Below are 24,026 nucleotides of genomic sequence, written 5' to 3' on the forward strand. Positions count from 1 at the left end.
TTTGTAAACACCAATGACGGAATATAAGATGTTTAATATCGATATTTAAACACCGAAGATTGGGAAAGCCGGGATGTTGCTATCTAGAAAAACTTATGGTGTGAAGTATACGACAGACGAAGAAGAATTAACTGTGGATGAATGGTGAAAATGATGCAAGCGACGTTGTGTCCTCCCTTGGGCGACATTTTTCATTATTAAATTTTTAGTGATAAGAGGCTTAATTCATGGAAGAGCTTATCAGGACAGACTAATAGAACCCTACAAAGTCCTTTACCGACACCCTTAGATATATAGATGATGTGTTATCTTTAAACAACAAGATAGCATGGACCATATCGATAGGATGAACCCTCAAGTATAATTAAGGACACTATACTTCTTTCTTCAGCATACCCCAACTTTACTGACAACCCAGCCAACAGGGGCATCTTACCACTCAACTGAAAACAAGTTGGGTGATTTCAATTTCCGTGTTGTAATTTTTCCATTTCTAGATAGTAATACCCGCTTCCAGCATATGGCGTTTACGTGCCTCAGTATTTGGATATAAAACGTGTTAATATAAACACCACGATTACAAATAGAGATGTCGTCTGCTGATGAAAACAACACATGGATTCGATATATCATGTCAATAAAGAATAGACGTATATACATTTATCATATTGAAATTATTTGGAAGATTCTATTTTATTAAGAATGTAAAGCTGGTATGAGATGCTCGTTCATGCTTCTGGTGATTTTCGTTAAAATTTCTATAGCCTTTACTTGAATCTGACCACAATATAACTATAAATGGGAGATACTAGTAAACAGTGCTAGGTTAGGACCCATTCGCATGTGGGAGTCGTTGTCAATATTAAGTTAGATAGATAAGACGAACCACCCCAAGTGTCTAAAAGTAATGAGATACAACGATATTATTTGTTATGTGCCAACAGTATCATAACTGTTGCGGACTGAATCCGGACTCTTTGGTAACTTGTACCCGATACCGATGAGAGTAAATTTTCTTGGTAGATATATTTGTCATATGTGGCGCCGATGTGTTCCAATATGGCGAAAATAAAAGATTATATTACAATTGCTATGCATGTTGGAACACTTGCGTGGTGTTTGAGTTACCGAAACACAAAAATAATGACAAAACCACTTGCTTCATTTTAAAAGTGCATTATTTATCCTATGTATTGTTTATTTCGTTTGCTAGTGAAAGAAATCCATCATTTTGTTTAAAGATCGATTGAGTGTCTTGCCATCGAGTACCATCTATCAAACAGGTAGATCGTCAAACATGTGTAGCGACAACCTGTCTCACAGCGGGGCACCAACATAGTTTCACTAACTTAGAATCGTTAATCATTTCTTATGCGAAATTTACCATATTTTTGTACAATGTGTTTGCTGGTATTTGGTAGCTAGCTATATATTACACGAAAAAGATCACAAATGTCTTTCATCAAAATCATAAAACTGTTTAAATCAGAAATTGGAAATGTACCAAATGTACATTCAATCTTAGATGTGATAATTTACATCTATTTGATGAGTGAACACTTTGAAGAATATTCTTCTTCTTTGAACTCTTTGTATTTGTAAGTAGAGATGATGTGCTAATATTGTGGTATTTATGTCAATCATAAGGTTTATTAGAAGGAAGGACGTGGATAAGTACTTTTCATTGTCTTCAATGAATACACTGTACAATGACTAGCCGGGGCACCTGCCTTGGAGTATCAGGCCTATATTGTGATACGGTGTTAGAATAAGCAGGCGGTAGCTATCGTGAGGGACGTTGCGTGGTGGAGCGATCGGAGTACAGCACCACCTAAACACTCCACCAGACAGCCTCTCTCATCTCAGGAAAGGTACCAGGAGAACGTTAATAGGTCCCGAGGTGGAAAAGTTAAGATTGTTGTCATTTTTCATAAACAAGATACAAAGAAAAAACAACTATTGTGGGAACATTTGGCCACAAAAATCGGCCTATGTAAGATTTACTCTTGCACCTGATGAAACATGCGTGTCGTTAATGTGAGAACTAAACAAGCCGTGTGAACAGAAGGCTATAGGCGGATATTCGTTACATAGGGACGTAGTATACATACCTGAGCTTCGATTCTATTGTTTTATTGTTGACGGTGTTTCAAGTGGGATCTTTCCTTTTGTCCCAGTTAAGGTGATTCATCCTATGAAAACATGACTGCCTTTCATAATTGTTAGGACCTCGATTCATATGTTTTCAGTATTTGCCACAACTTGACTGTTTTGCCATTAACCATGACCTTGCTATCAATGCCATATGCCACACGTGTCACATGGCTATTGTGACGTCATCAATAAAGATGCCACGAGACTGTCTTGATGGTGCCAGTAAGAGTCCGAGACTCTTTGGGGGGGGGGGGGGGGGGGGGGGGGGGAATGGGGAATTTATGTCAGTTTGGCTGATTTCCTTAGGATTTAAGTGATAAACAGAATCATAAACTAGAACATGTTTCCATACCATATTGAGTTAACTCTTTGGATACTTTAACCAAAAGGCTCGTGCCATATCAAGTGATCGAGCTCGTTAAATATAGTCGGTCACACGTGTGTAGAGAGTACCGATGTGTTAGTAAAAGAACACACATACTGATGACATCATACACAAATTTATTGGCCATTAAACCCTTTGCCTCTTTTGAAGTAAGCTTTTGATTCATTTTTAATTATGATTGCTCGTGCTACCCTCTTGATATGATTTGCCCCCCCCCCCCCCCCCCCCATGAGAAGATAGATTATATAATATATCGCAATAATATGTTGAAAAGGGGAGATAGCTTTTGTATATTAATATGCAGACGTTTGAAAAAAAAGTCGTTATCAAAGCATCGCACATCACATCCTGGCTTTACGTAAGATCATAGCAACATATTAATACTTTCACATAGTTAGATCCATTAAGGTTCATTTTATAGTATTGTCACACTGAAATTTGATTACCTCAAATGGCAGCATTAATGCCTATCAGTTACAGTATACTGGCAGCAATATACCAATTGTGTTTGCTTATATATATGTTAATGAAATATAGAATGTCTTATCACTAATAAGTCTAATACAGTCTGTCACTCTTTTGGAGTGACGGGGGTGGGGATCTCAACCCGTGGGGAGAGATTCTTAAGTTGCCACTCCGAGGGTTGAGACCCCTTGTCTCTTTCCCAAGGGGGTAAATGATTATTTTTATTTTTCTCTTACCCTGTTTATCCTCTTATTTAATACATACTATTGCCGTTACATCAATGCAAGACAATGCTGATGTGATGTGACTGTGAATTGTCGATGTGACGTCATAGTATTGTTGCCGCGACGTCATACAATTGTTTAGAACTTTCAAAGAGAACGTGTAACTTGTTTCAACCCTAGGGTGAGATTAATAGAATCTTTCACCCCCGTGGGGGTGAGACAGGGGAATCTCAAACCGAGGGGAAGATTCTTAAGTTGCCAAACACGAGGCTTGACGACTGTTTGGCAGCTTAAGTATCTTACCCCGAGGGATGAGATTCCCCTGTCTAACTTCCATGGGTGTGAATGATTATTTTTCTCTTACCCTTTTTACCCTCTTATGTATCTAATGTATTGACGTTATATCAATGCATGGAAATGTTGACGGGACGTGATTGAATTGTCAACGTGACGGTGACGTCATAGTAATGTTACTGTGACGTCATGATATTGTTGACGTGACGAAATGCAATTGTTGAGAACGTGCAAAGAGCACGTGTAGCTTGTCTTTTCCCTAGGGTGAGATAAGAAAATCTCACCCCGGTAAAACTGCGGATATCCCTGTCCAGGGTAAGAGAATAATATAATCTAGCATGTGTCTGTTCCGTGGACAGGGATATCTCAACCCGAGTGTAAGAGCTTAACCAGTCAGCACGAGGCTTGCCGAGTGCTGGCCAGCCAAACTCTTACACGAGGGTTGAGATATCCTTGTTCGCGGAACAGACCCATGATTGAATATTTACATTTACACTGCAGCCCCACTATATAACTTTACCAAGCTCACTTGGAAGTTATGAGTCCGTAAACTTCCAAATCTTCATTATGACGTCATTATTATAGTGACGTCATAATTGTCACATCGGCGATAACGAAAGATGGCTGTTGAAAAGGCTGTTCCGTCTTTGACGATAATAAGTTGTTTATTCATTATCAGAGTAAAATTCTTGGATATAGTCTTTCAAATTCGTTGTCAAATGTAAATACAAGCATTGAACTGCTTTCATTTGGAAGTTATGGGCTGATGTATGCCAACTGAACAAAGGCAAATTCAACATGAAGCGCTAGCGCGCTTCATTTAATTTGCCTTTGTCCAGTTGGCTTTCATCAGCCCATAACTTCCAAATGAAAGCAGTTCAATGCTTAATTATTTTTCTCACATACTTGCAACCAAACGTAAGTTTTTATGAAAGTTTTTCATCGCGCCATCTTTAATGCTCCTTGGAATGTGCGTCGAAATTAATGACGTCATTATTTATGACTTGGCTACTCAACGTAAAATGATGACGTTACGTTATTTATTGTGAGCAGCGCCATATAGCGCGTGCCGACTGTCTTTACCCCCCTGTGTGATATCGAATTTTCTCTTACCCTGGACAAAGACATCCGCAGTTTTACCGGGGTGAGATTAATAGAATCTTTCATCCCCTTGGGGGTGAGACAGGGGACACGGCAACAGTACAATGACGTCACGTCGACAATTCAATCACGTCACGTCAACATTTCCTTGCATTGATGTAACGTCAATATTATATACATGTACATAAGAGGGTAAACAGGGTAAGAGAAAAATAATCATTCACTCCGATGGAAGTGAGAGGGGAGAATCTCGACCCTCGGGGTAAGATAATTAAGCTGCCAAACACTCGGCAAGTCTCGTGTTTTGCAACTTAGGAATCTTTCCCTCGAGTTGAGATTCCCCTGTTTCATCCCAAAGGGAGTGGAAGATTCTATTTATCTTTTCCATAGCAACCACCGGATAACCATGTGAAGTATGCGAGAAAAGAAAATCTCACTACGGTAAAATTGTGGAAATCCCTGTCAAGGTAAGACAAAAATAGTGTGACGTCATAGTGACGTCAGATGACATGACAATAGTTTTATTATCCATAACAATACTTAAAACATGATCAAATGACATAGGAAATACTAATCATATAATAAACTATTTCAATTCATGACCTGATTTCTATGCATTACAGTCATTAAAGGTACATCGTACCTCTAAATAAAGAAGAAAGAAACATCAAGGCCAAATCCTAGTTCGAAACAAATGTAAAAGAAAATGTCTGGAACATAAGACAGATTATATTTTTTCAGTTTTGCTGTCAGATTTATCCTAATATTTTCCCGTGTGTACAACATGTAAAGAAAACAGCGCAGTAACGATTATATAAGAGGCTTCAGAAAAAGCCTTTCGTCTCGTGTACATACTACATACCTATATGTCTGTCTATAACTTACACATGCCGTAACGCGATACCCCAATGATGGGCAGACCAACCCAACAGATTGACTGGGGCAGCCGTGTCTACGGTTGACAAACTCGTAGGTCTACTGCTGTCGGTATTGTGTTGGAGTTAGTTTGGTATGCGGATACATCCGGGCGAGAGTGTGATATTACATATAGTGATTTAATTTTAAAAAGGAAGCAATTGACGGGAGTTAAACCTGTTGTGCGGTATGCTACATATGACGTGTCTCGGGGAACTTCTCAGGCCAACTTACGCCCAGTGTTTCGGGGAGTAGACAAACATTCTGTAATTCCTGGCAGAGTGCTGATTAGGGACGGCTGCCACTAATCTTACCTCCTGTCACATTCCAGCTGTGTTCACACTATTTGGTCGTCGATATGGTAAGTCTGCCCACCGGCCCGCGACGCTACTCGATTGTCATCCCTAACCGCCGTGTCGTCACGAGAGGACGCCATCTTTTATACTGTTGATCTCTTACAGATTTTCCTGTTGTTTTCCCCGTCTTGCTTTCTCTTCATTTCTGTTTTGTATACATACCGCTAGTTATCGCGTTATCCTACATTTAGTACGGTCATGATACTCCCTCGCACGTGTGCATGTTCGTGGATTATATACCGGTTACACTGGCCAGACCATGCGTACGTCATACTTAAGAAGGATGCTTTTGTCTACACTCGCATGTATATTCTTTAATACTCGTTTTTTTGTTTTTGTGTGTTGACGTCATTATCTATGCCAAAGTGACGTTTCATGACGTCATGATATGATGTTTTGTTTTATATACAGAGGAGAATCAGGGTGGCTAATGCTCATGGTGTGTGAACATTTCATATGAAGTTGAATTATCTAAGATGTAACTATTTTACACCACGTGTTAATGGAGTTTAAGGCACGTGCTTTCTAATGCTATTTTGTTACTCATTAGTAGAAAACATACTGCAATTTCACAGATTAGATCTAGTTTTAGTGTTACTTAGTTTACCTTCTAACTCAACTGATAAAAATGATCGATTCCAGAGACTGAGATCTTTCAACGTGTGTTTCTATTTTTATTTTGCGTATATATATACAAATCTTCAATCGCATGGTTCTTGTATCGTATCATCTGCAAGGCAAAGTTACAAACCAAAATGTTTCCGAAAATAAAAATGGCGACTGAGGGATAAATGTGTGATATGATAGCAACTCCAATCTTGATGCTTCATCACGCGAACATGCAACGCACATGTGAATATGCATTACTAGTCTGACAGAAAACAAAAAAGTCTGTATGACTGCAATGTAAGAACATTCTAATATCTTACTGATATACATACTTTTATTCGTGATGGTTACCAAGCACATCACACGAAGAATCTAACCTGTGACTAACTTTTATGATATTACAGTTCTGTCAATAGTGGGATATACTGCCTACTATTACCATGGAAATGAATAGGTGCGCCACACCGTAGGCCATGCACATGTGTGCGCGCGCGAACAGTGTGCACGTTTTGTGTGACTGCGGGCTCTTAATGAGCACATGTACATGCATTCTTACAAACCGTAGTAATTTACTATCGCGTTACACGGGCTTCCATTTAGCCTCGTTCCTATGGCTCATTTCCCCATCTGTCCCAGGCTAATAAGTAATAAAATGGCGAGCCAGGGATGTTTGAAGGCCACAATTCATGTGTTTTTCAGTGGAAGATAGAATATCTTATCATATTTAGCCGTCCTTCAGCTACAAGGCCTTAGCACTATGTTTTTATTGTGGCGGATTCAGATTAAGAGGGACGTGCTAAGTATTACCTGGAGATCTATACAGATTCTTTAGGACGAGTAGGGATCTAGAGGTGAACATAACATCAAAGCTATGAAGGCTGATTGTGTAGCAGTTCAATGGTCATATGATAAGCTTACTGACCTATCAACACATCCGTTAGCTGAGGACCACACGTTAGCATAACTAACCCTTCAACATTATGGCCTACGGGGCCACATAATAACGGTACAGCAATGCGAAATCAGAGAAACACCAAGATATTAACAAAACGCAATTCTAACCGAAAAGTAAGATAAGATATGAACGAAAGATACACGAAAACCACTGACAACATATTTTGCGAAGGAAAAAACCCAGGCGTTTCGGAATGTCAGGCGTCTTAAGATTCAACGATATATCACCACTTAAATCAAGGCAAAATTTTAAACGTCAAATCTCATAGTTCATATTACATATTTCGTGATAGGATCATAATGAATGTGAAAATGGTCTTCTTCCTTAACTTGTGGCTTTCGATATCCTCTATTGAAAGATGTTTTCCGTCCGCGGTCCAAATCTATTAATAATATCGTGATATTACATATCCATACTGTAAATTTAAACTAATTAATAAACTGAATACAATTCTTAAGCGAATGACTAAGCCATTTGAGGACTAAGCAATTCCCATCAAATATCTCGTTTTCCAAGCATTATTTCGTTCATTTATGATAAAAACACATACCAATTTAATAGTAAAACAATTATGGTCCTTTATATCAGTCCATAGTTGATTGTTTCTATCAATTGGTATTGATTTCCATCTCCTTCAACTTGTAGCTCTCTCACGACCCCTACTCGCCAATTATCTTTTATCCATAGCTCTAACCACCCCTTCTCACTCTCTGCTACCACCCATAGCTCTTATAACTCCTACTCGCCCTCTGCTACCACCCATAGCTTTTCCTACCCCTAATCGCCCTCTGCTACCACCCATAGCTCTTACAATCCCTACTCTCCCTCTCCTACCAGCCATACCTCTTACAACCCCTAATCGCCCTCTCCTACCACACATAGCTATTACGACCCCTAATCGCCCTTTCATTCCATTCATAGCTATTACAACCCCTACTCGCCCTCTCCTACCACCCATAATTCTTCCTTCCCCTACTCGCCCTCCCCTTCCATCCATAGCTATTACAATCCTTACTCGCCCTCTCCTACCACCCATAGATCTTCCTACCCCTACTCGCCCTCCCCTTCCACCCATAGATCTTCCTACCCCTACTCGCCCTCTCCTACCATCCATAGCTCTTCCTTCACCTACTCGCCCTCTCCTTCCATCCATAGCTATTACAATCCTTACTCGCCCTCTCCTACCACCCATAGCTCTTCCTACCCCTACTCGCCCTCTCCTTCCATCCATAGCTATTACAATCCCTACTCGCCCTCTCCTACCACCCATAGCTCTTCCTTCACCTACTCGCCCTCTCCTTCCATCCATAGCTATTACAATCCCTACTCGCCCTCTCCTACCACCCATAGCTCTTCCTTCCCCTACTCGCCCTCTCCTACCACCCATAGATCTTCCTATCCCTACTCGCCTTCTCCTTCAACCAATAGCTATAACAACACCTATTTACCTTGATGAAATATCGGTCATTTTTGTAACCCCAGTTTTACATTTAAACCAATTGTTGGCCATTTCCTTGCCCGTGATAGCTCGAAATTTAATCAATGTTGAAATTTGATTAAATTTGGTAATGTACGCAATAGGACACCGGTCACTTTCGTCAACTCACTTTTAATTATAACAAAATGGCATTTACTTGCCTCTGATTGGTCGAAACTTATAGATTGTCCAATCGGTATATAGGGGTAATAGAGCCTGCAAATTCAACTGCATAGGTTCCGTTGCCGAAGCATTGGTTTGGTTTGGTTTATTTAGTTTAACGTCCTATTAACAGCTAAGGTCATTTAAGGACGGCCTCCCGTGCGTGCGACATGCATGCGTGTGGTGAGTGCGTATGTGTGTTTTGGGAGGCTGCGGTATGTTCGTGTTAAGTCTCCTTGTGATAGTCCGGAACTTTTGCCGATTTATAGTGCTACCTCACTGAAGCATACTGCCGAAGACACCCAGCAGCACACCTCGACCGGTCACATTATACTGACAACGGGCGAACCAGTCGTCCCACTCCAAATATGCTGAGCGCTAACCAGGAGTAGCCACTACCATTTTTAAAGACTCTGGTATGTCTCGGCTAGGGGACAGAACCCAAAGCCTTCCTCACAGCGGCGAACGCTCAACCAAAAGGCCAAAAGTGAGGCATTGTCAAGGGAGATATTAGGAAGAAGAAAGTTGTTAAGAAAGAAGAGAAAAGATAAGATCCCAAATTTAGTCGCCTCTTACGATCATGCAATGGGGGCAGCAGGTATAATTCTTACGCCCTACCTGCAGGGCAGTGCTGAAGCAACCATATGAAGGCTTCCGGTCGAACTATTGTCTGATATTGATGAAAAAAATGGTTTATACTGGTTTAAGGGGACTGCGGATTCAACCGGATTGGTTTAATCGCCTTAGCCACGACATTAAAATCATTAGGACTTTGGAGGCTTTCGATGGACTTGTTTAATGGTTTTCCTTCCCAATTACCATTTGTTATTATTATTGCTTAATGTAAGAAAGCTCTTTTTTTTCTCGACTTTAAATAAAAATGAAAATTTCTATAGTTCAGATTCCCTTGACCATTTCATTCAGATGCATATTCTCAAGTTCAATATTCGTACCCTCAGCATTTCATAAGCATTTCATCTAGATCATAACGTTTCTCAAAACGTCGCACCAATAAAAACTTCCTCACGATGAACAGGCGTTAAGTGCAATAAGGATCATGGACAATTTGATCCCAAGGTAAATCGTTCTTGTTAATAGGATCGTATCCATTGAGGAATTAAGTTTCTCCTTTCCCTTCAACTTCACCGACAACGCCAAACGATCTTTCGGTCAATCATGTATGCATAAAAATTGAAAATTGGTTTTCAAAGACTATTTAAGAGCGTCTTTGTTCCCAATCTCTATTGTATTAGCGAGTATTGATTTGTTGGTCTTTTGAATACAGAATCGGCCTATGTAGTGCACAACCATCACACTTACTTAGGGATAGAAGAAAAAAACCTACATTGACAGGCATGGTCATGGTTTAAGAATAGGCTTTTCATTAATGGCGGTGAATGATTTAGTTGACTGCGAGGCATGGGATTTGTTCTAAGGAATTTATACGACTAGGCTACACAAAATTTCAACATTCAACAGTGATGGATGTCCACGTTCTCCACAAATAAATATAACTAACGACTGTTTGATGGAGATTGGTGATCACTGGAGCACGCCCGCATGGCTGAATTATTGAGTGACGTAACTCCTTATATAGAAAATGGCAGACTTCAGGTCAAAGGATCGTTCTTTATGGTAGCTTGTATCTGCATTAAGGGTTGAAGTTAAATGGACACAACAAGAAGAGGCCGCTCTGAGGTGATGAGACCATGGGCTTTTTACACCTTGAAATCTTCATGTATAATTCCAAAGTTTGGCAGGTGAATTTGCCGCAAGCTCGTAACTATATACAATCTATGTGATGTTGCGTGCGTGGCCTACACGGAAGTGGATATTTTATATTTTTGTAACTTGTGGGGTAGTGAATTCCCTGCTTTGATATACTGATTAACACCGGCCCTATCATTATTTCGGCACCGCTCACCAAAGCTCTTTAATTGAATAGACAGCCAGCGAGTATTTCACCATACAAAACTGTAATAGATTCAGCCAGGGGCAGGAAACAATAGAAAGATTCATGAAAATGAAACATCATTTCATTTTCTTAGGTGTTATCAAGATGGCAAGCCTACTCAAATGAGTTTTACAGAAGATGTTTGATATATATATACAATGTTGTGGCTATTTATTATATTACTAAAAAGGTGTGATTCATAAGAAGATCGTGATCAGAGAGCTTAAATGATTTTTGAAGGATTCTCTTTGACATACAACAGTCTTAAAAGGGATAATGTTTTGCGAGACAAAATAAAACAACGGCTACCATCAACACTAGTGCAAGCAAAAAGGAATAACACCATTATCAGACAACATAGAAACGTGGGAAGAATCAATTTCATTCTTTGATATGCTTATCTATCTGAATGCAGATATTTATTTGCTATAATGTACCAGCGTCTCATTGATGTATATTTTGTCACGCGCTTAGATGACGTTGTCATTACGACGCAAAAGCTTCACCAAAAGGTATCTAAGGTTATTATGAAATGACGTCATCATTTGTCGTGTGATTCAAGAAACAATGACGCAACTGTATATGTAAAAAAGTTGTTGTACTGTTTTTGTGGTACATTAGGACAGAAACATGTTTGTTATTCTTCGAAAAAATCCATGAAGAGGGAAATTAGCCGACATTGCCAACAAAGGCTTCACTGGGTCTTCCGGTCAAATTCTGACATGGATATTACAAGTTGAGGAATATGGGATCACAGCTATCAACAACAATTAAGGTTTGGGACATGCTGTATTATTAAATGATTTGTACAAAAATAGAAAGTAAATGCAGGGTTTTGTACGTCCATCTATAATACTAGTTTGGATAGGTAAGTAGCAAAATACCATTGCATGTCTGTTGCACATCAAAGAACATATTCGCTTGTAATTAGTGGTGAATGTCTTGTCTTCAGATGGCCAAACAACAGGCAACATGTGGTGTAGTGTTCTTTAAAAGCAATGGTAAGAATGGGGTATAGTATGCTAGGACTAATTAAGAACTCACTGTCAATTACAAAATATGACTGTATGTTAGAGAACAGTAGCACAACGAAAAAATAGAAAAAAAACTAAGGGGGGAGGGAGAGGGGGAGGGGGGGGGGGGGGGGGGGGGGGTTCTACTTGTATGCAGGTAACAAGAGAAGGCTTCCTGCAACAACACAAATTTATTGTTGAACGTGTTATAGACGTAATTTTACATGTGGAGTATAGCAGTTAAAAAATTATTGCCGTACTCTGGTTCAAAATATTTTTGTACGATTAGATTTTTACGTTTTAACTTTGCTAATCATTATTGGAGATTTATTGATTGACGAAATGTGATACTTTTTGTTTAATTTTAGGGCAAAAAAATGTTTCACTAAGCTGCAAGGCTAGCGTGACTATTTTAGTTTTTAAATTGGGAATTTTCTGTTTCTGGATGGTAGCGTCCATGTGTTACCTTACTTATAGTATAAAATGCACATGATTCGATATTCGATGAATTGTTCCCAATATTTGTTCCCCATTTCGTAATTAATGTCAGCAACTGCTGATTGCAAAAAAAAAAAAACAAAAAACAAAAACAAAAAACAATGTCAACAGTGATACATGCTGTTGAAGAATATGGAATATTTTAAAGGCGTCTTCATGAGTTGAAGGGAAATAATCATGCTTCAGTGATAATCGTCACAAGACTCTGAAAATGCCTGTTTTCGGAAAATGAATAACACAAAATAATAGTATGTTAGTATAATGAATTACGAACTATTCTTTAGCATGCAAAATTTGTTAAATGACATCAAGAAAGCTTTCTAACTGTCTTCTACCAACCTTTCATACAACTGCTGACTTGTTCAAATGATTAAAAACACTTATTAGTTGCTCTGTAGGCGATTACCTGAGATCCGTGTATTCAAGTATGATTTATTTTCATTTCAACATATTTTATTGATAATCAAATGGATTGAACATCAGGCTAAGCCTATATTAACGTTCTCTCCATAAATTATTACATTTATTTCAAATAATTAGTATTTGGTTATTAGTCAAGAATGGAAATTACAGTATATATATATAGAAAGAGTATTTGTGAATAATATAAAACGATAATCTTATGTATTTTCTTTTTCTTTATAATAATTTTCAAGTTATTGTTAAATATTTATGAAAACTCGTTTACTATGCAGGAGAGAGACAAGTGCCTGATCAACAACAGAGTTTCTGACTATAATGTCCATTTGGTAAATACCAGTAGTCTTCTACTCATGTGTTGACCAAACACGCATCTCCCTACCGCATATAAACTGGTACCATATAAGAATTTAAAATTAAACATAAAATTGTATAATTCTGATTAAGTCCAAATCAAATAAGATTATCAATTGAGATTGGAAGGAGATAAATCAATTATACATAACTAGCAAGTCACCACATCTCACCCAACTTTACCCTGTAAGGCATGTAATAAATATAATAATGCTTAGTTAAGAGGGTTACAATCACATTGACACTATTCACTTTTGTTTATATATATATTATATATACATACATTTGTATGTGTGTGTATGTTGATAATATCATTTAACAGATGTATAGTGATTACTACAGAAAGCAGAAAATAATTAGAAAATCATTAACACCCAAATACAGTGACAGCATCCGTAATTGAACATTTACATTATGTATATGCATATTATATGATTATCAAATTATAAAGTAAGAGATAGTTTGCACCTAAAGTGCATTAAAGTATGATTTATGTGGTGAACGGTGTGCGGGGCACTTCCAGAAGAGGACCTGGCCACACCTCTAGAACACATGATCACCTCTCTTTATCACCTTGCCACGCCTTTTCACCATATGGTCACACCCCCAGAGCATAATGATATGCCTCCTTACATCATCAGTGCTTGACTGTCAAACACAGTGCGCAGGGCATCGCCTCTTTGTACCTGGCCACGTCTCTAAAACATATGACCATACCTCCACACATATGTGATAGTTTACGGAACATGGTCATGCATCTGGCAAACATGGCAATGCACACGAACATCAGACCGGTGGACATGTATCAAAATAACGGCTCTGTGACTTTTGAGGATTTTCATATGGAGGTTGAAAGTCGAATGTTATATTTTTATACGAATTGGTTACATTCAAAGAAACTGTTAAACATTATCGGTTGATTGTTAATTCTCTTTGAGGAAAAATATGTGTAGACTCCCTATTGAAAGATGACGTCATCATTACAATGTGATAAGTGACCTCACTAAATTCCCCATATTTGTCAGTGAATGTGACATTGGATATATGACATTGATTATACAGGTATGATATCGAATATATTGCATCGGATATAAGACATTGATTATATGACTTTCAATTAAAGACATTGAATATACATGTATTACATCGGATACATGTCATTTGAAATGATATATTGACAATATGATATTGAAAATGTCATTGAATATATGACTTGATAAGAGACTGATTGAAAAATGATTGGAGTTTTCAAGCGTTGCTTCGGGTGTTTGTTGTTTAACAAAGTATAATCATGTAAACATGCTGCCAAGCGTCAAATGAAAAACTGCTTACAGTGTCCAGGAAATGACATATGCCCTGTCTGTTTTACTGGCACTGTAAAAGGCCAGGATATAAATTTGGAATGTATATTTTATAACGTAGTTTTGATCCATATTTTTGTTTTTGTTTTGTTAATTCAATAGATAGTCATTTAAACTAGCTTAGATATCAGTATTTATACCACAGCAGAACACATATGTGTGATGTTGTAAAATTAGACCAACGCATATTGTACGGTATTAACCGAAGTTCAAGGATACAAGAGGAGAAAATATTCATCGGTATGGATACAATACAATTTATATATAGATATACACATGTACTCCATTAACATCAGAACTTTGACGTCTGTCATTAAGTAGAAATTAACAACATGACTGTTCATCTTTGAGTTCGGCTACTGGGCAAGATACCCCTAACAAAGCATTTATTTTCATATCCAGGCCAGAGTATAGGTGTATACTGTAGATGTGTGAGGCTTTTCAACATAACCAGCTGCTGTGCATTTGTACTTTAACATAATTGGATATTTTTTCCTCTTCTAGAGGAACAGGGTTGATTATGTGTGGTTTGTTTGTGATGTGGTTGTAAAGTACTAACCCCTATTAAGACTATAAACACTGCATGTACGCTTACTGAAGATGCCAAGTACACCACTGCTGAGTCTAACAAAATAATCTTTCTCTTATAATCGTATTTCTTGATCCTCGTTACCTAGAAAGTTTTTTTTTTCTTTTTCTTTTTTTTTTTTTTTTACAAAAGTCTCTCATGTGAGAAACACATTTAGATATGAATTTAGTTGTATATACAGTTTATGTTGAATGATAGGTAAAGTCTAGTAAAATAGCTGTTTTGTTTCCCGGGATTCTACAATGAAACCTTTCTTACTTTTTTCATAGGTCGCCACATGTTGATCACTCGCATCAACAATGCCTCATAAACATTAATAAACATTTCCCCTATTGTTTTGATCTCTTTAGTTTGCCATATCGTTGTCATTTACATAAAATCTGAAAAAGATACTTTAGTGCTGGAATTCATTATTAAGTAAATTCTTTGGTAAAAGGTTTAACTTAATATATAGAAGTACAATGTTCAAGGTCTGTACAAGATGCTTTCAACTGGATGTCACTACTACCGGACAACTAAGAAAATATACCTTTATTCAATGCCTAAACATCGCAACTGTATAGTAAAACAATTACACAGAGATAGCGACATAATTATTAAGAGAATATGATTCCAAGGAAAAGTAACTCAGGATACACCAAAAGAAGACAAAGGTTAGATCACGTGATCCCATTGAGTGTTAGGAAAAAATTGTATTGAGGCATATCTAGTATTACCTGTCTAGTTGTTTTTTAAGATAACTTAACTCACTAAATTATCTGTATGATATAAAATAACAGGTAGTCGTCTTTATTGTATGAGTTGATTATTTATTTTCTTTTGTTTTAGATAATGATATCTAGAGAATTGTAGTAAACCTTCTAATACTTGATACTATTTAATTGTTTCAGTATACTGTATAGTTTGTAATATTCGCGGGGGTTTAATTTCACTGTATTCGCTGTCATTGCATACACCGCAAAAAGAAATACCCAGTGAATATATTCTTATATACACAGAAATGTACAGAAGTGTTTACTGCAGAATGCTGAAAAGGTTGCGCGAAATTTATTACCCGCGATCTATGCCTGTCAAGGACAACCGCAGGGACTCAGGGACTCTGTGAAATTTAACATGTACATGTATACAGTACAGTTGTGTAATATTATATACCTTTTGCCACCAATAGATAAAGTACGGCAGTACAGTGTATTTCATTAAAGCTCTGCTGTGATAATGTCCTGTTGCAGAAATGCGATAGAATTGCCACATTTTATCTCATTTTTGTAACAGGACGTTATCATAGCAGAGCTTTCAGAGAAAGTTTTCTCTCTGAAAGCTTTCTATCGTATTTTATCTGTTGTACTCAAAAATATATAATAAGATGTTTTCATGTTTGTTTTTCTAAGAAAGACAAGATATTTCATAATGATTGATAATGTCACTTTAGTCTGTTAAAATGTTACTTTGTTATTGCGGTGTATACCTAGTGTATTAACAGTTGTTTAAAATCAAAACTACCATTTTCATCCTTTCAATAGCACTGAAAGTTCAGGTACTAAATTATATTTACTCTTGCTTAATTGCAGAATAACCAATGTGAATTTAACATTTGACATTTAATTGTTAATTGCAGATGGGACGAACATAAATTTCCTAAAGTCATTTCTTTTCATTGTTTCACACACAATTTTCGGTCATCGTGAAACAACATTAACTATAGAGTGTATTCGTGAAAACGAGACTACTGTTTCACAATAAAGTGTCTAAAGAGAAATATTGTTTTGCGATAAATAGTGAAAATGACTAAGCGTAATTCGCTAGGAGATATACCCTGGGGCAGAAATCATGATTCATGCTTCAAGGCCTTTACACATGCATCCTTTAATGAGATATGTGATCAGACCAACAGGCATTAGCAAAGCATACATCACTACTATGTATAGATGGTGTGGACATAATGGCGTAATTATTTGTAATACTCAGGCCTTTGCTTTGTCGCATGCATACCGTGTAATTGCCGTGAATTTCGCATGCATGCGCTATGAAGGGGCCTGTCTGTGACAGGTTGATAAATTCATCTTTGGTTTGACATTTCGCAACAACTCTCCTCCCTATGTACTTCCCTTGGTGAAACAGCTGCGCTGTAATAACGCTTCTTTATCCTCTCCACACTCTCATTTTAGATCACGATGTGGGGGAGGGTGGGGGAGGAAAGGGGAGGGGGAGGATGAGGAGAGTGATAATAAAGCATTGCGGTAAATAAGTACATGTGTAGCCGATGAATGCATTGTCAATACACACGTAGGTATAGACGCTGTGGACATCCACAGCAGAGCTAGGCGCACGATTAACCTAACACTGTTCGGTATAGTACAGATATATAATATACAAAATTACACATATCTATAAATACATTTCTCAACCTTCCGTCACATGCCGCGCCGCCATTCCTTGGCTAGCCGTTTTTATTCTTTCATAAATTTTTAATGTACTTGTAATCTATATTTGGGAATGCAGATCAAAACCTGTCAAATATTTGGACACCAAGATTGAATACAGATGTAAAACAATACATAGGTTTGTTGATTTGAATTGTCAGGTTTTAGTTTTAGAAATTGACGACAAATAAATCAAATTATGATTATGTTATAACAGTAACGATTACATTATTGTTCCATGCTAACAATTCTTGACAAAATGCCCTTTGTTCTCGTTCGTTAACAGGGAACAACGTGCAACAGAATTACTTATTACCAAAGAAAGTGCATGTTTAATTCATAAACGTATTGGCTTGAACATTTTCTGCAACTCTCCGCCATTCTGTCTCGCTGTCCAATACTTTAAGAGACGTGTATGTATACTGGCTAGGTTTGGTGGATAGACGTACTTGATACTGTGCCAACGTGTGGTTTACCAATCACTGTTGGACAACACAAATATGTCTCGTTCGTGATGTCTAGAATCATGGCAGGCGTCAGGCATGTATCTGTGAGGTCAGTCAAACAAAATCTTTTGACATATACAGAAAGGAAAAACTTGACAAAACATATGAGAATATCTGTACAGAAAGGCTTAAGTGCATATTGGGTTATTTCCATTAGTAATCATTAGATTTCAAAGAATTAAACTATGTCTATATATAATTTTCGGACATGATGTTAAATAGTATTACATCACGATGATAGATGCATATGAAACCGCAATTAATTTTATAATCGGTACCATTTGAGATTTCTCTTCATACTGAAAATATCCAAAATGGGTCACTGCGGCAATCAGTTTATGTCTTTTCACTAATTATCAACCTTCAGCTTTCGAAACATTGTGTTTTTTCCTGTCAACAGGTTGACAGTAAACTGAATTTAAAAAAAAAAGTGTTAAAAATACTTAAGTCTGCCATGTCCATATAGAGATTTGTTTCTCGTTTCATGGGTGAAATATGAAAAAACACGAAACAATGTCATTTTTTATTCAATGTCTTAACTTGATTTAAACGGAGATAAACAAAATGTTAAAGGTAAAGTATTGACTAGTTATAATTTTAAATAATAATCCCTTTTTACACTTACGCCGATTGATTCCTACGAAACTACTGCTGAATGGTAGATTTCATTCCCATCATTCATTTCCACCGACATATTCCTACGAAACTCCGACTAAATAATGTTTTATATATCAATTATATTTGTATTTATGTACATCATCATTACTTTTTGGTTGTATCTTCATTGATAAATAGCATTGAAACTATAGAAGGACATTTAAGAGTTACATTTGTAGTTAGCAATTAAGTTAGTATGCGATGGCAAAAACGGTACTAACGAATGATGAGATGAACTGATTTCCTTCTAACAAAACGTTTATACAAACAATAACATAATATTTGTTATAAGATACTTTTCAAATTTGTTACAGGCAGACAAAGTGACAGATGAAACACTTAAAGGTAAGAATATGCAAATAGATTTCTATATACAAGTAATATAATACATAAATGTCCTTTAGGTACTTTTCGTATACTTAATATACAGAAATTGTATATCTTCATCTTTATAAAACAGTAAGTAATATACACTAATTACTTCCTAAATATAAAATTTAAACTTGTTTCATTTTTGTATGATTTTCTTGCTGTAATAAACATGTAATGAAATAAGCAAATTCGTTGTCTTAAGTTTGATAAGTTCGTAACTCCAATGTTCTGTCAAAGCTATCAGTTTGTAATATATTACCTTTATCTTGTAGAATGGCGGGAAGCGTTTTCAATGTTCGACAAAAATGGTGACGGCCATATTAACAGTACAGAACTAGGAACAGTGATGCGGTCACTCGGACAGGCACCGACAGATGAGGACCTTTTCAAGATTATCCACGACGCCGATAACGACGGTAAAACAGATTTTTGCTTACCCCAACAAACGAATATATTCAAGTTTGGAATTGTTCCAATGCAGTATAACGTACACAGAAAATAATAAATTGAAATAAGGCTTAATATAATTCAAGAAGAAAGAGCAACACTTCATATTTACTATATATTTTATAAAAATAGATGATTGTTTATTTCATTAACGTTAAAAATGCGGGTTTTTTTTTTTATCAAAATAGCAAGGTGTAATTAAACTCCCAAGGCATAGTCATTGCATTTGTTGAATTACATTAATTTTATACCACACGTGGTAAAAAAATGCGTTTTGATTTGCTGACACGGTAACCGCTGCCAGGGACTATTTTTTAATCACGTGGTTCAGTTCTTTTTGATTTTAACACTTGAAAGCCGCTTCACGTTGTCGTTGAAATGGTAATACACAAAAAGTAGTTCGCACTTGTTTTTCTAATGATTATCTTTTTAATAGATGTCTGTAAATTTAATCTATGTTTTGGCGGTGATAATCTTGTTGATTACTTGTTATAATTTATACTATCTCAACAAATTTCTGAAATTGTCAGTTTTGTATATTAATGAGCGGCATTTCACTACAGGTTATATACTTACACCCAAATGACATTGTAAACAAAACACATTTGGTCCAATTCTTTCTCGTGAAACCTTTTTTTAATTGTGGTAGAAACAGGTGATATAAACTCGTGGTTGTTGTATATAGAGGATATCTAACAGTGTCTTTAGTAATACCAAATATATTTCACGAGTGGGGCTAATATTTTGATGTTTTTCACGAGTGCGCAGCACGAGTGAAAAATATCAAAATATTAGCCACACGAGTGAAATATATTTGGTTTTACTGAAGACACTGTTAGATATTCTGTTTATTACATTTTTTATCAACGAAAACCCTATCCCGTATGCTAACTAGGACTACAGCGATAATTTGTAAACAAAAAAAGTAGTTTCCCCTTTCCAGCTGCTGACGTATATGTCGGGCTTTCTGATTGGTCAATTATTTTGCTATTTTCTAATCATTAATTTGATTGGTCAAATCAGCAAAAGTGATATTTTTCACTTGTAAAAAATATGATATTCTTCACTAGTGAAAAATATCACTTTTATAGAATGAATAATTTTTGATATTTCACTGGTAAAAATGTAATAAATGGCATTCCTTTCACTCTCGATAGTTATTTTTCCAAAGTTTTGTGTAACTTCTATTTCCATTACAGCATAAAACGTTTCAAATGTATGCTATTTAATGATGAAGACTTATAATGTAACATCTATTCCTAGTAGTTTATTAAATTTTTAACGGCCCTTTTCCATAGTTCCAAGTTCTTGTACAGTTCTAAAAGCCAATTAAATGCGACGTAACAAATATATACGTATATATATCCAACATTTTAGCCAGGGTAATTGCTTGTTTTAAAGCAGAAGTAAATTAAATTCTCAAAACGAATGATTTGTTTAATTACTCGATAGACGATAGACATCTTTGTCGTGTCATATTCCAAAAATCCGAAATGGGTAAGCGTTATTGAAAACATGCATGGAAAGCATGAAAGGGAATTTCCATTTGAGATTGGTCCATTTCGGAGATACTGTAAACGTGGAAATTCACGCGAGGGGAAAATGTACGCTAATTACTCGGAGTCCCTTTGATCGCGAAAATTTCCCCTACGCGTATTATTTTGATATCAATTTGCGTAATCTCGCACTACAAACGAAGGTGGCACAATTACGAAAATTTCCATTCGTAAAGTTAACATATCGAAATCACAAAACATAACCCCTACGAAAATAACCACGTTTACAGTTCACGGGGAATGGTCCAGGAATCGTAACATGATCGAGTGTGATATTTCTAACATTCACAGAAGTCTCCCTCGGGAGAATATTCATGCCATGATATTGCCTTGTGTTTGTTTTGATGTCGTATCACTTGCTTTGCTATCTCTACACAGGCAGTGGGACGGTAGACTTTGACGAGTTTGTGGAAATGATGATTCGGTTTATGAAAAACATTGACCCGGAAACGGAAATGAGGGACGCATTTAAAGTGTTCGATAAAGATGGGAATGGCTTTATCAGTGCAACCGAGCTGAGATATGTAATGACCAACTTGGGGGAGCGTCTTTCGGAGGAGGAGGTGGACGAAATGATCAAGGAGGCTGACATCGATGGTGACGGTCAAGTAAATTATGAAGGTATTGCTAATTTTAGAATTACAACTCATTTATACTCTTTTTCTTTATGCAAGTGATATCCAGGAAATTAGCCTCTGGTTTGAAAATACACGTTTATATTTTTTCAGTGACAAATACTAAATGTGTGTAAACCTTGTCAAATCATTTGACATATAACCCGCGTGTTTTATTTGAAATAGCCTCAATTTAGGAAATGTTTACTAAATTTCAATCGAAAATATTAGGTTTGGCAAAGTTTTGCTAACTACCCAGTTCTCAATTTGAGTCTATATGCTTCATATGCTTGATTCAAAATTCTCGTGCTTATATGTATCTTACCAGCCGCTGTCGCAGGCCTTTATTGTCAATGAGGCATTCAAAATATAGGATATTTTACTCGAAAACAAAAAAGTGTTCTACATTGCAAATGTTTCCAATTATAGAATATTTAACTTGATACAATATGACGTTATTTTATTGATGTTTTTTGATTGGAACAATATTGTTGTTTTTATTCTTTTATTTTATTTTTGTTTCCAGAATTTGTAAAAATGGTGTGTAAAAAGTGAAGGATTTCAACCGATTTCGAAAAGGACAACAAACAAGCTTCATTCAGCTTTAAAAACCATTCCATGAAAATCATGCACATCCAACACTGAAACGTGAAAAGTTCAAGGTCACAAATCATGCATTGCCACGCGGGAAGGTCAAAGGTCGCCGAACCATGAAATGATGCTTTTAATATTCAAGGTCACATATACTACACGTTTTAATCTCCAGGGATTGGAATTTTCCCTGAGAAGGAGACGGTGACCATGCTTCGTTTGAACTTTGGTTGACCTTTTGGTGGCCTTTGGTTGACCTTTGGGTGGCCTTTGACATCACACATCGCTTCTTCACTGTAAAATTCATAGCCATGCATATATGTAACCTCGTTACCTGACCTGGTGTATTATCGCTGCTGCAATGACAATGCCGAGATCCTGGGAACGAGTTTTTTCCTGCATAGCGTCATATTCTTTTCCCGTCAAAGCGTAAAAATGTGAGCCCTGGCAGACTAATGAAGGATGGCTTTGGTTTAAATATTAACAAAAATAATCCCTGTTTTAGTCAGATCACCTGACGCTGCTGCTGTCAATTAGCAGCTTTTATGACCCACAATTAAGTAAATCTATATGAGTTTTCAGTGCTGTTTTGTAAACATGATATTTCTGATGGAAATATGGTTATACTTATTTGACTGTGAGACTGCTTCATGTTACACACATAAACAAACACGTGATTTGTTTAACATTAATCTACAGACACAATCATCGCCGCCATGTTATATTTATTTCTTTACATTTATTGAGCAATTTGGTCTTTCCTAAATTAAAGTGATATAAATCAGCGAGTTACCGATTTTCAGCCCTTTTATTTCTGGCAGATGATGATGCTAAAAGGAATGGAAACGATCGGTTATAATTATATAGGTGAGTGACAACAGTGCCGGAAAATACGAAACTGCGGCTGTTGTTGTCAGTAACAACATTTTCCTATAATACACATTACAAGAAAATGTAATTCAACAAATTTTGATTTTTGTTTCATTTTGTGGAAAATATTTTGATTTACTTCTTTTAAAAAAACATGTTTGTTTAAAATAAAAACTGGTATTCGTGAAAGAAATGTGGAATAAACTATACAACATTTCCCTAATTTTATATTGAGATAAAGGGTAGCAATCTGTTTCCAACTGCATGATACAAAAGCCAAAATGCCAAAATAGCAGATATGGTATACAATACTTCACAAAGTTATAACATAACATCAAAATACAACTATATACACTGTACCCTTTGTTTGGTGGGATAAGCAAGGAACGAATCGGCAGTGAGCGCGATTCGTGATTAATAAAAACTTGTGACATTAAAATAGAAATTTTTGTTGCTTTATTTGTCATTTAGAAATAAATGTAGGAAATTGAAAGAATAAAATATTTCCAAGTTAACAGCTTTTATACTTCACGAGATTTTTCATATTCTTTTCAAAAGTCTGATCTTAAAAAAAAAAAAAGAAAAAAAAAAAAAAGAAAAAGGAAAAGAGTTCGTCGCTAGATCTTAGATCTTGGCATGATACTTGCATAACTTCATGCTGATTTGCAGTACATTGCCATGAGGTCAGTGTGGCGTTTATCTGAAGG

At 36.5% G+C, this 24,026-nt stretch overlaps 1 protein-coding gene across 1 annotated transcript; it reads left to right on the plus strand.

The window, feature by feature from the left end:
- Nucleotides 1-5,505: 5,505 nt before the first annotated feature.
- Nucleotides 5,506-23,759, plus strand: LOC117324665 (calmodulin-like). The gene is made up of 5 exons (XM_033880601.1): nt 5,506-5,899; nt 19,184-19,214; nt 19,514-19,657; nt 21,623-21,865; nt 22,385-23,759. The coding sequence occupies exons 1-5, from the start codon at nt 5,897-5,899 to the stop codon at nt 22,411-22,413; spliced, it is 450 nt and encodes a 149-aa protein (XP_033736492.1). The 5' UTR covers nt 5,506-5,896; the 3' UTR covers nt 22,414-23,759.
- Nucleotides 23,760-24,026: the final 267 nt, after the last annotated feature.

The sequence above is a fragment of the Pecten maximus genome, chromosome 3 (assembly GCF_902652985.1).
Source record: "Pecten maximus chromosome 3, xPecMax1.1, whole genome shotgun sequence".
Lineage (NCBI taxonomy): Eukaryota > Metazoa > Mollusca > Bivalvia > Pectinida > Pectinidae > Pecten > Pecten maximus.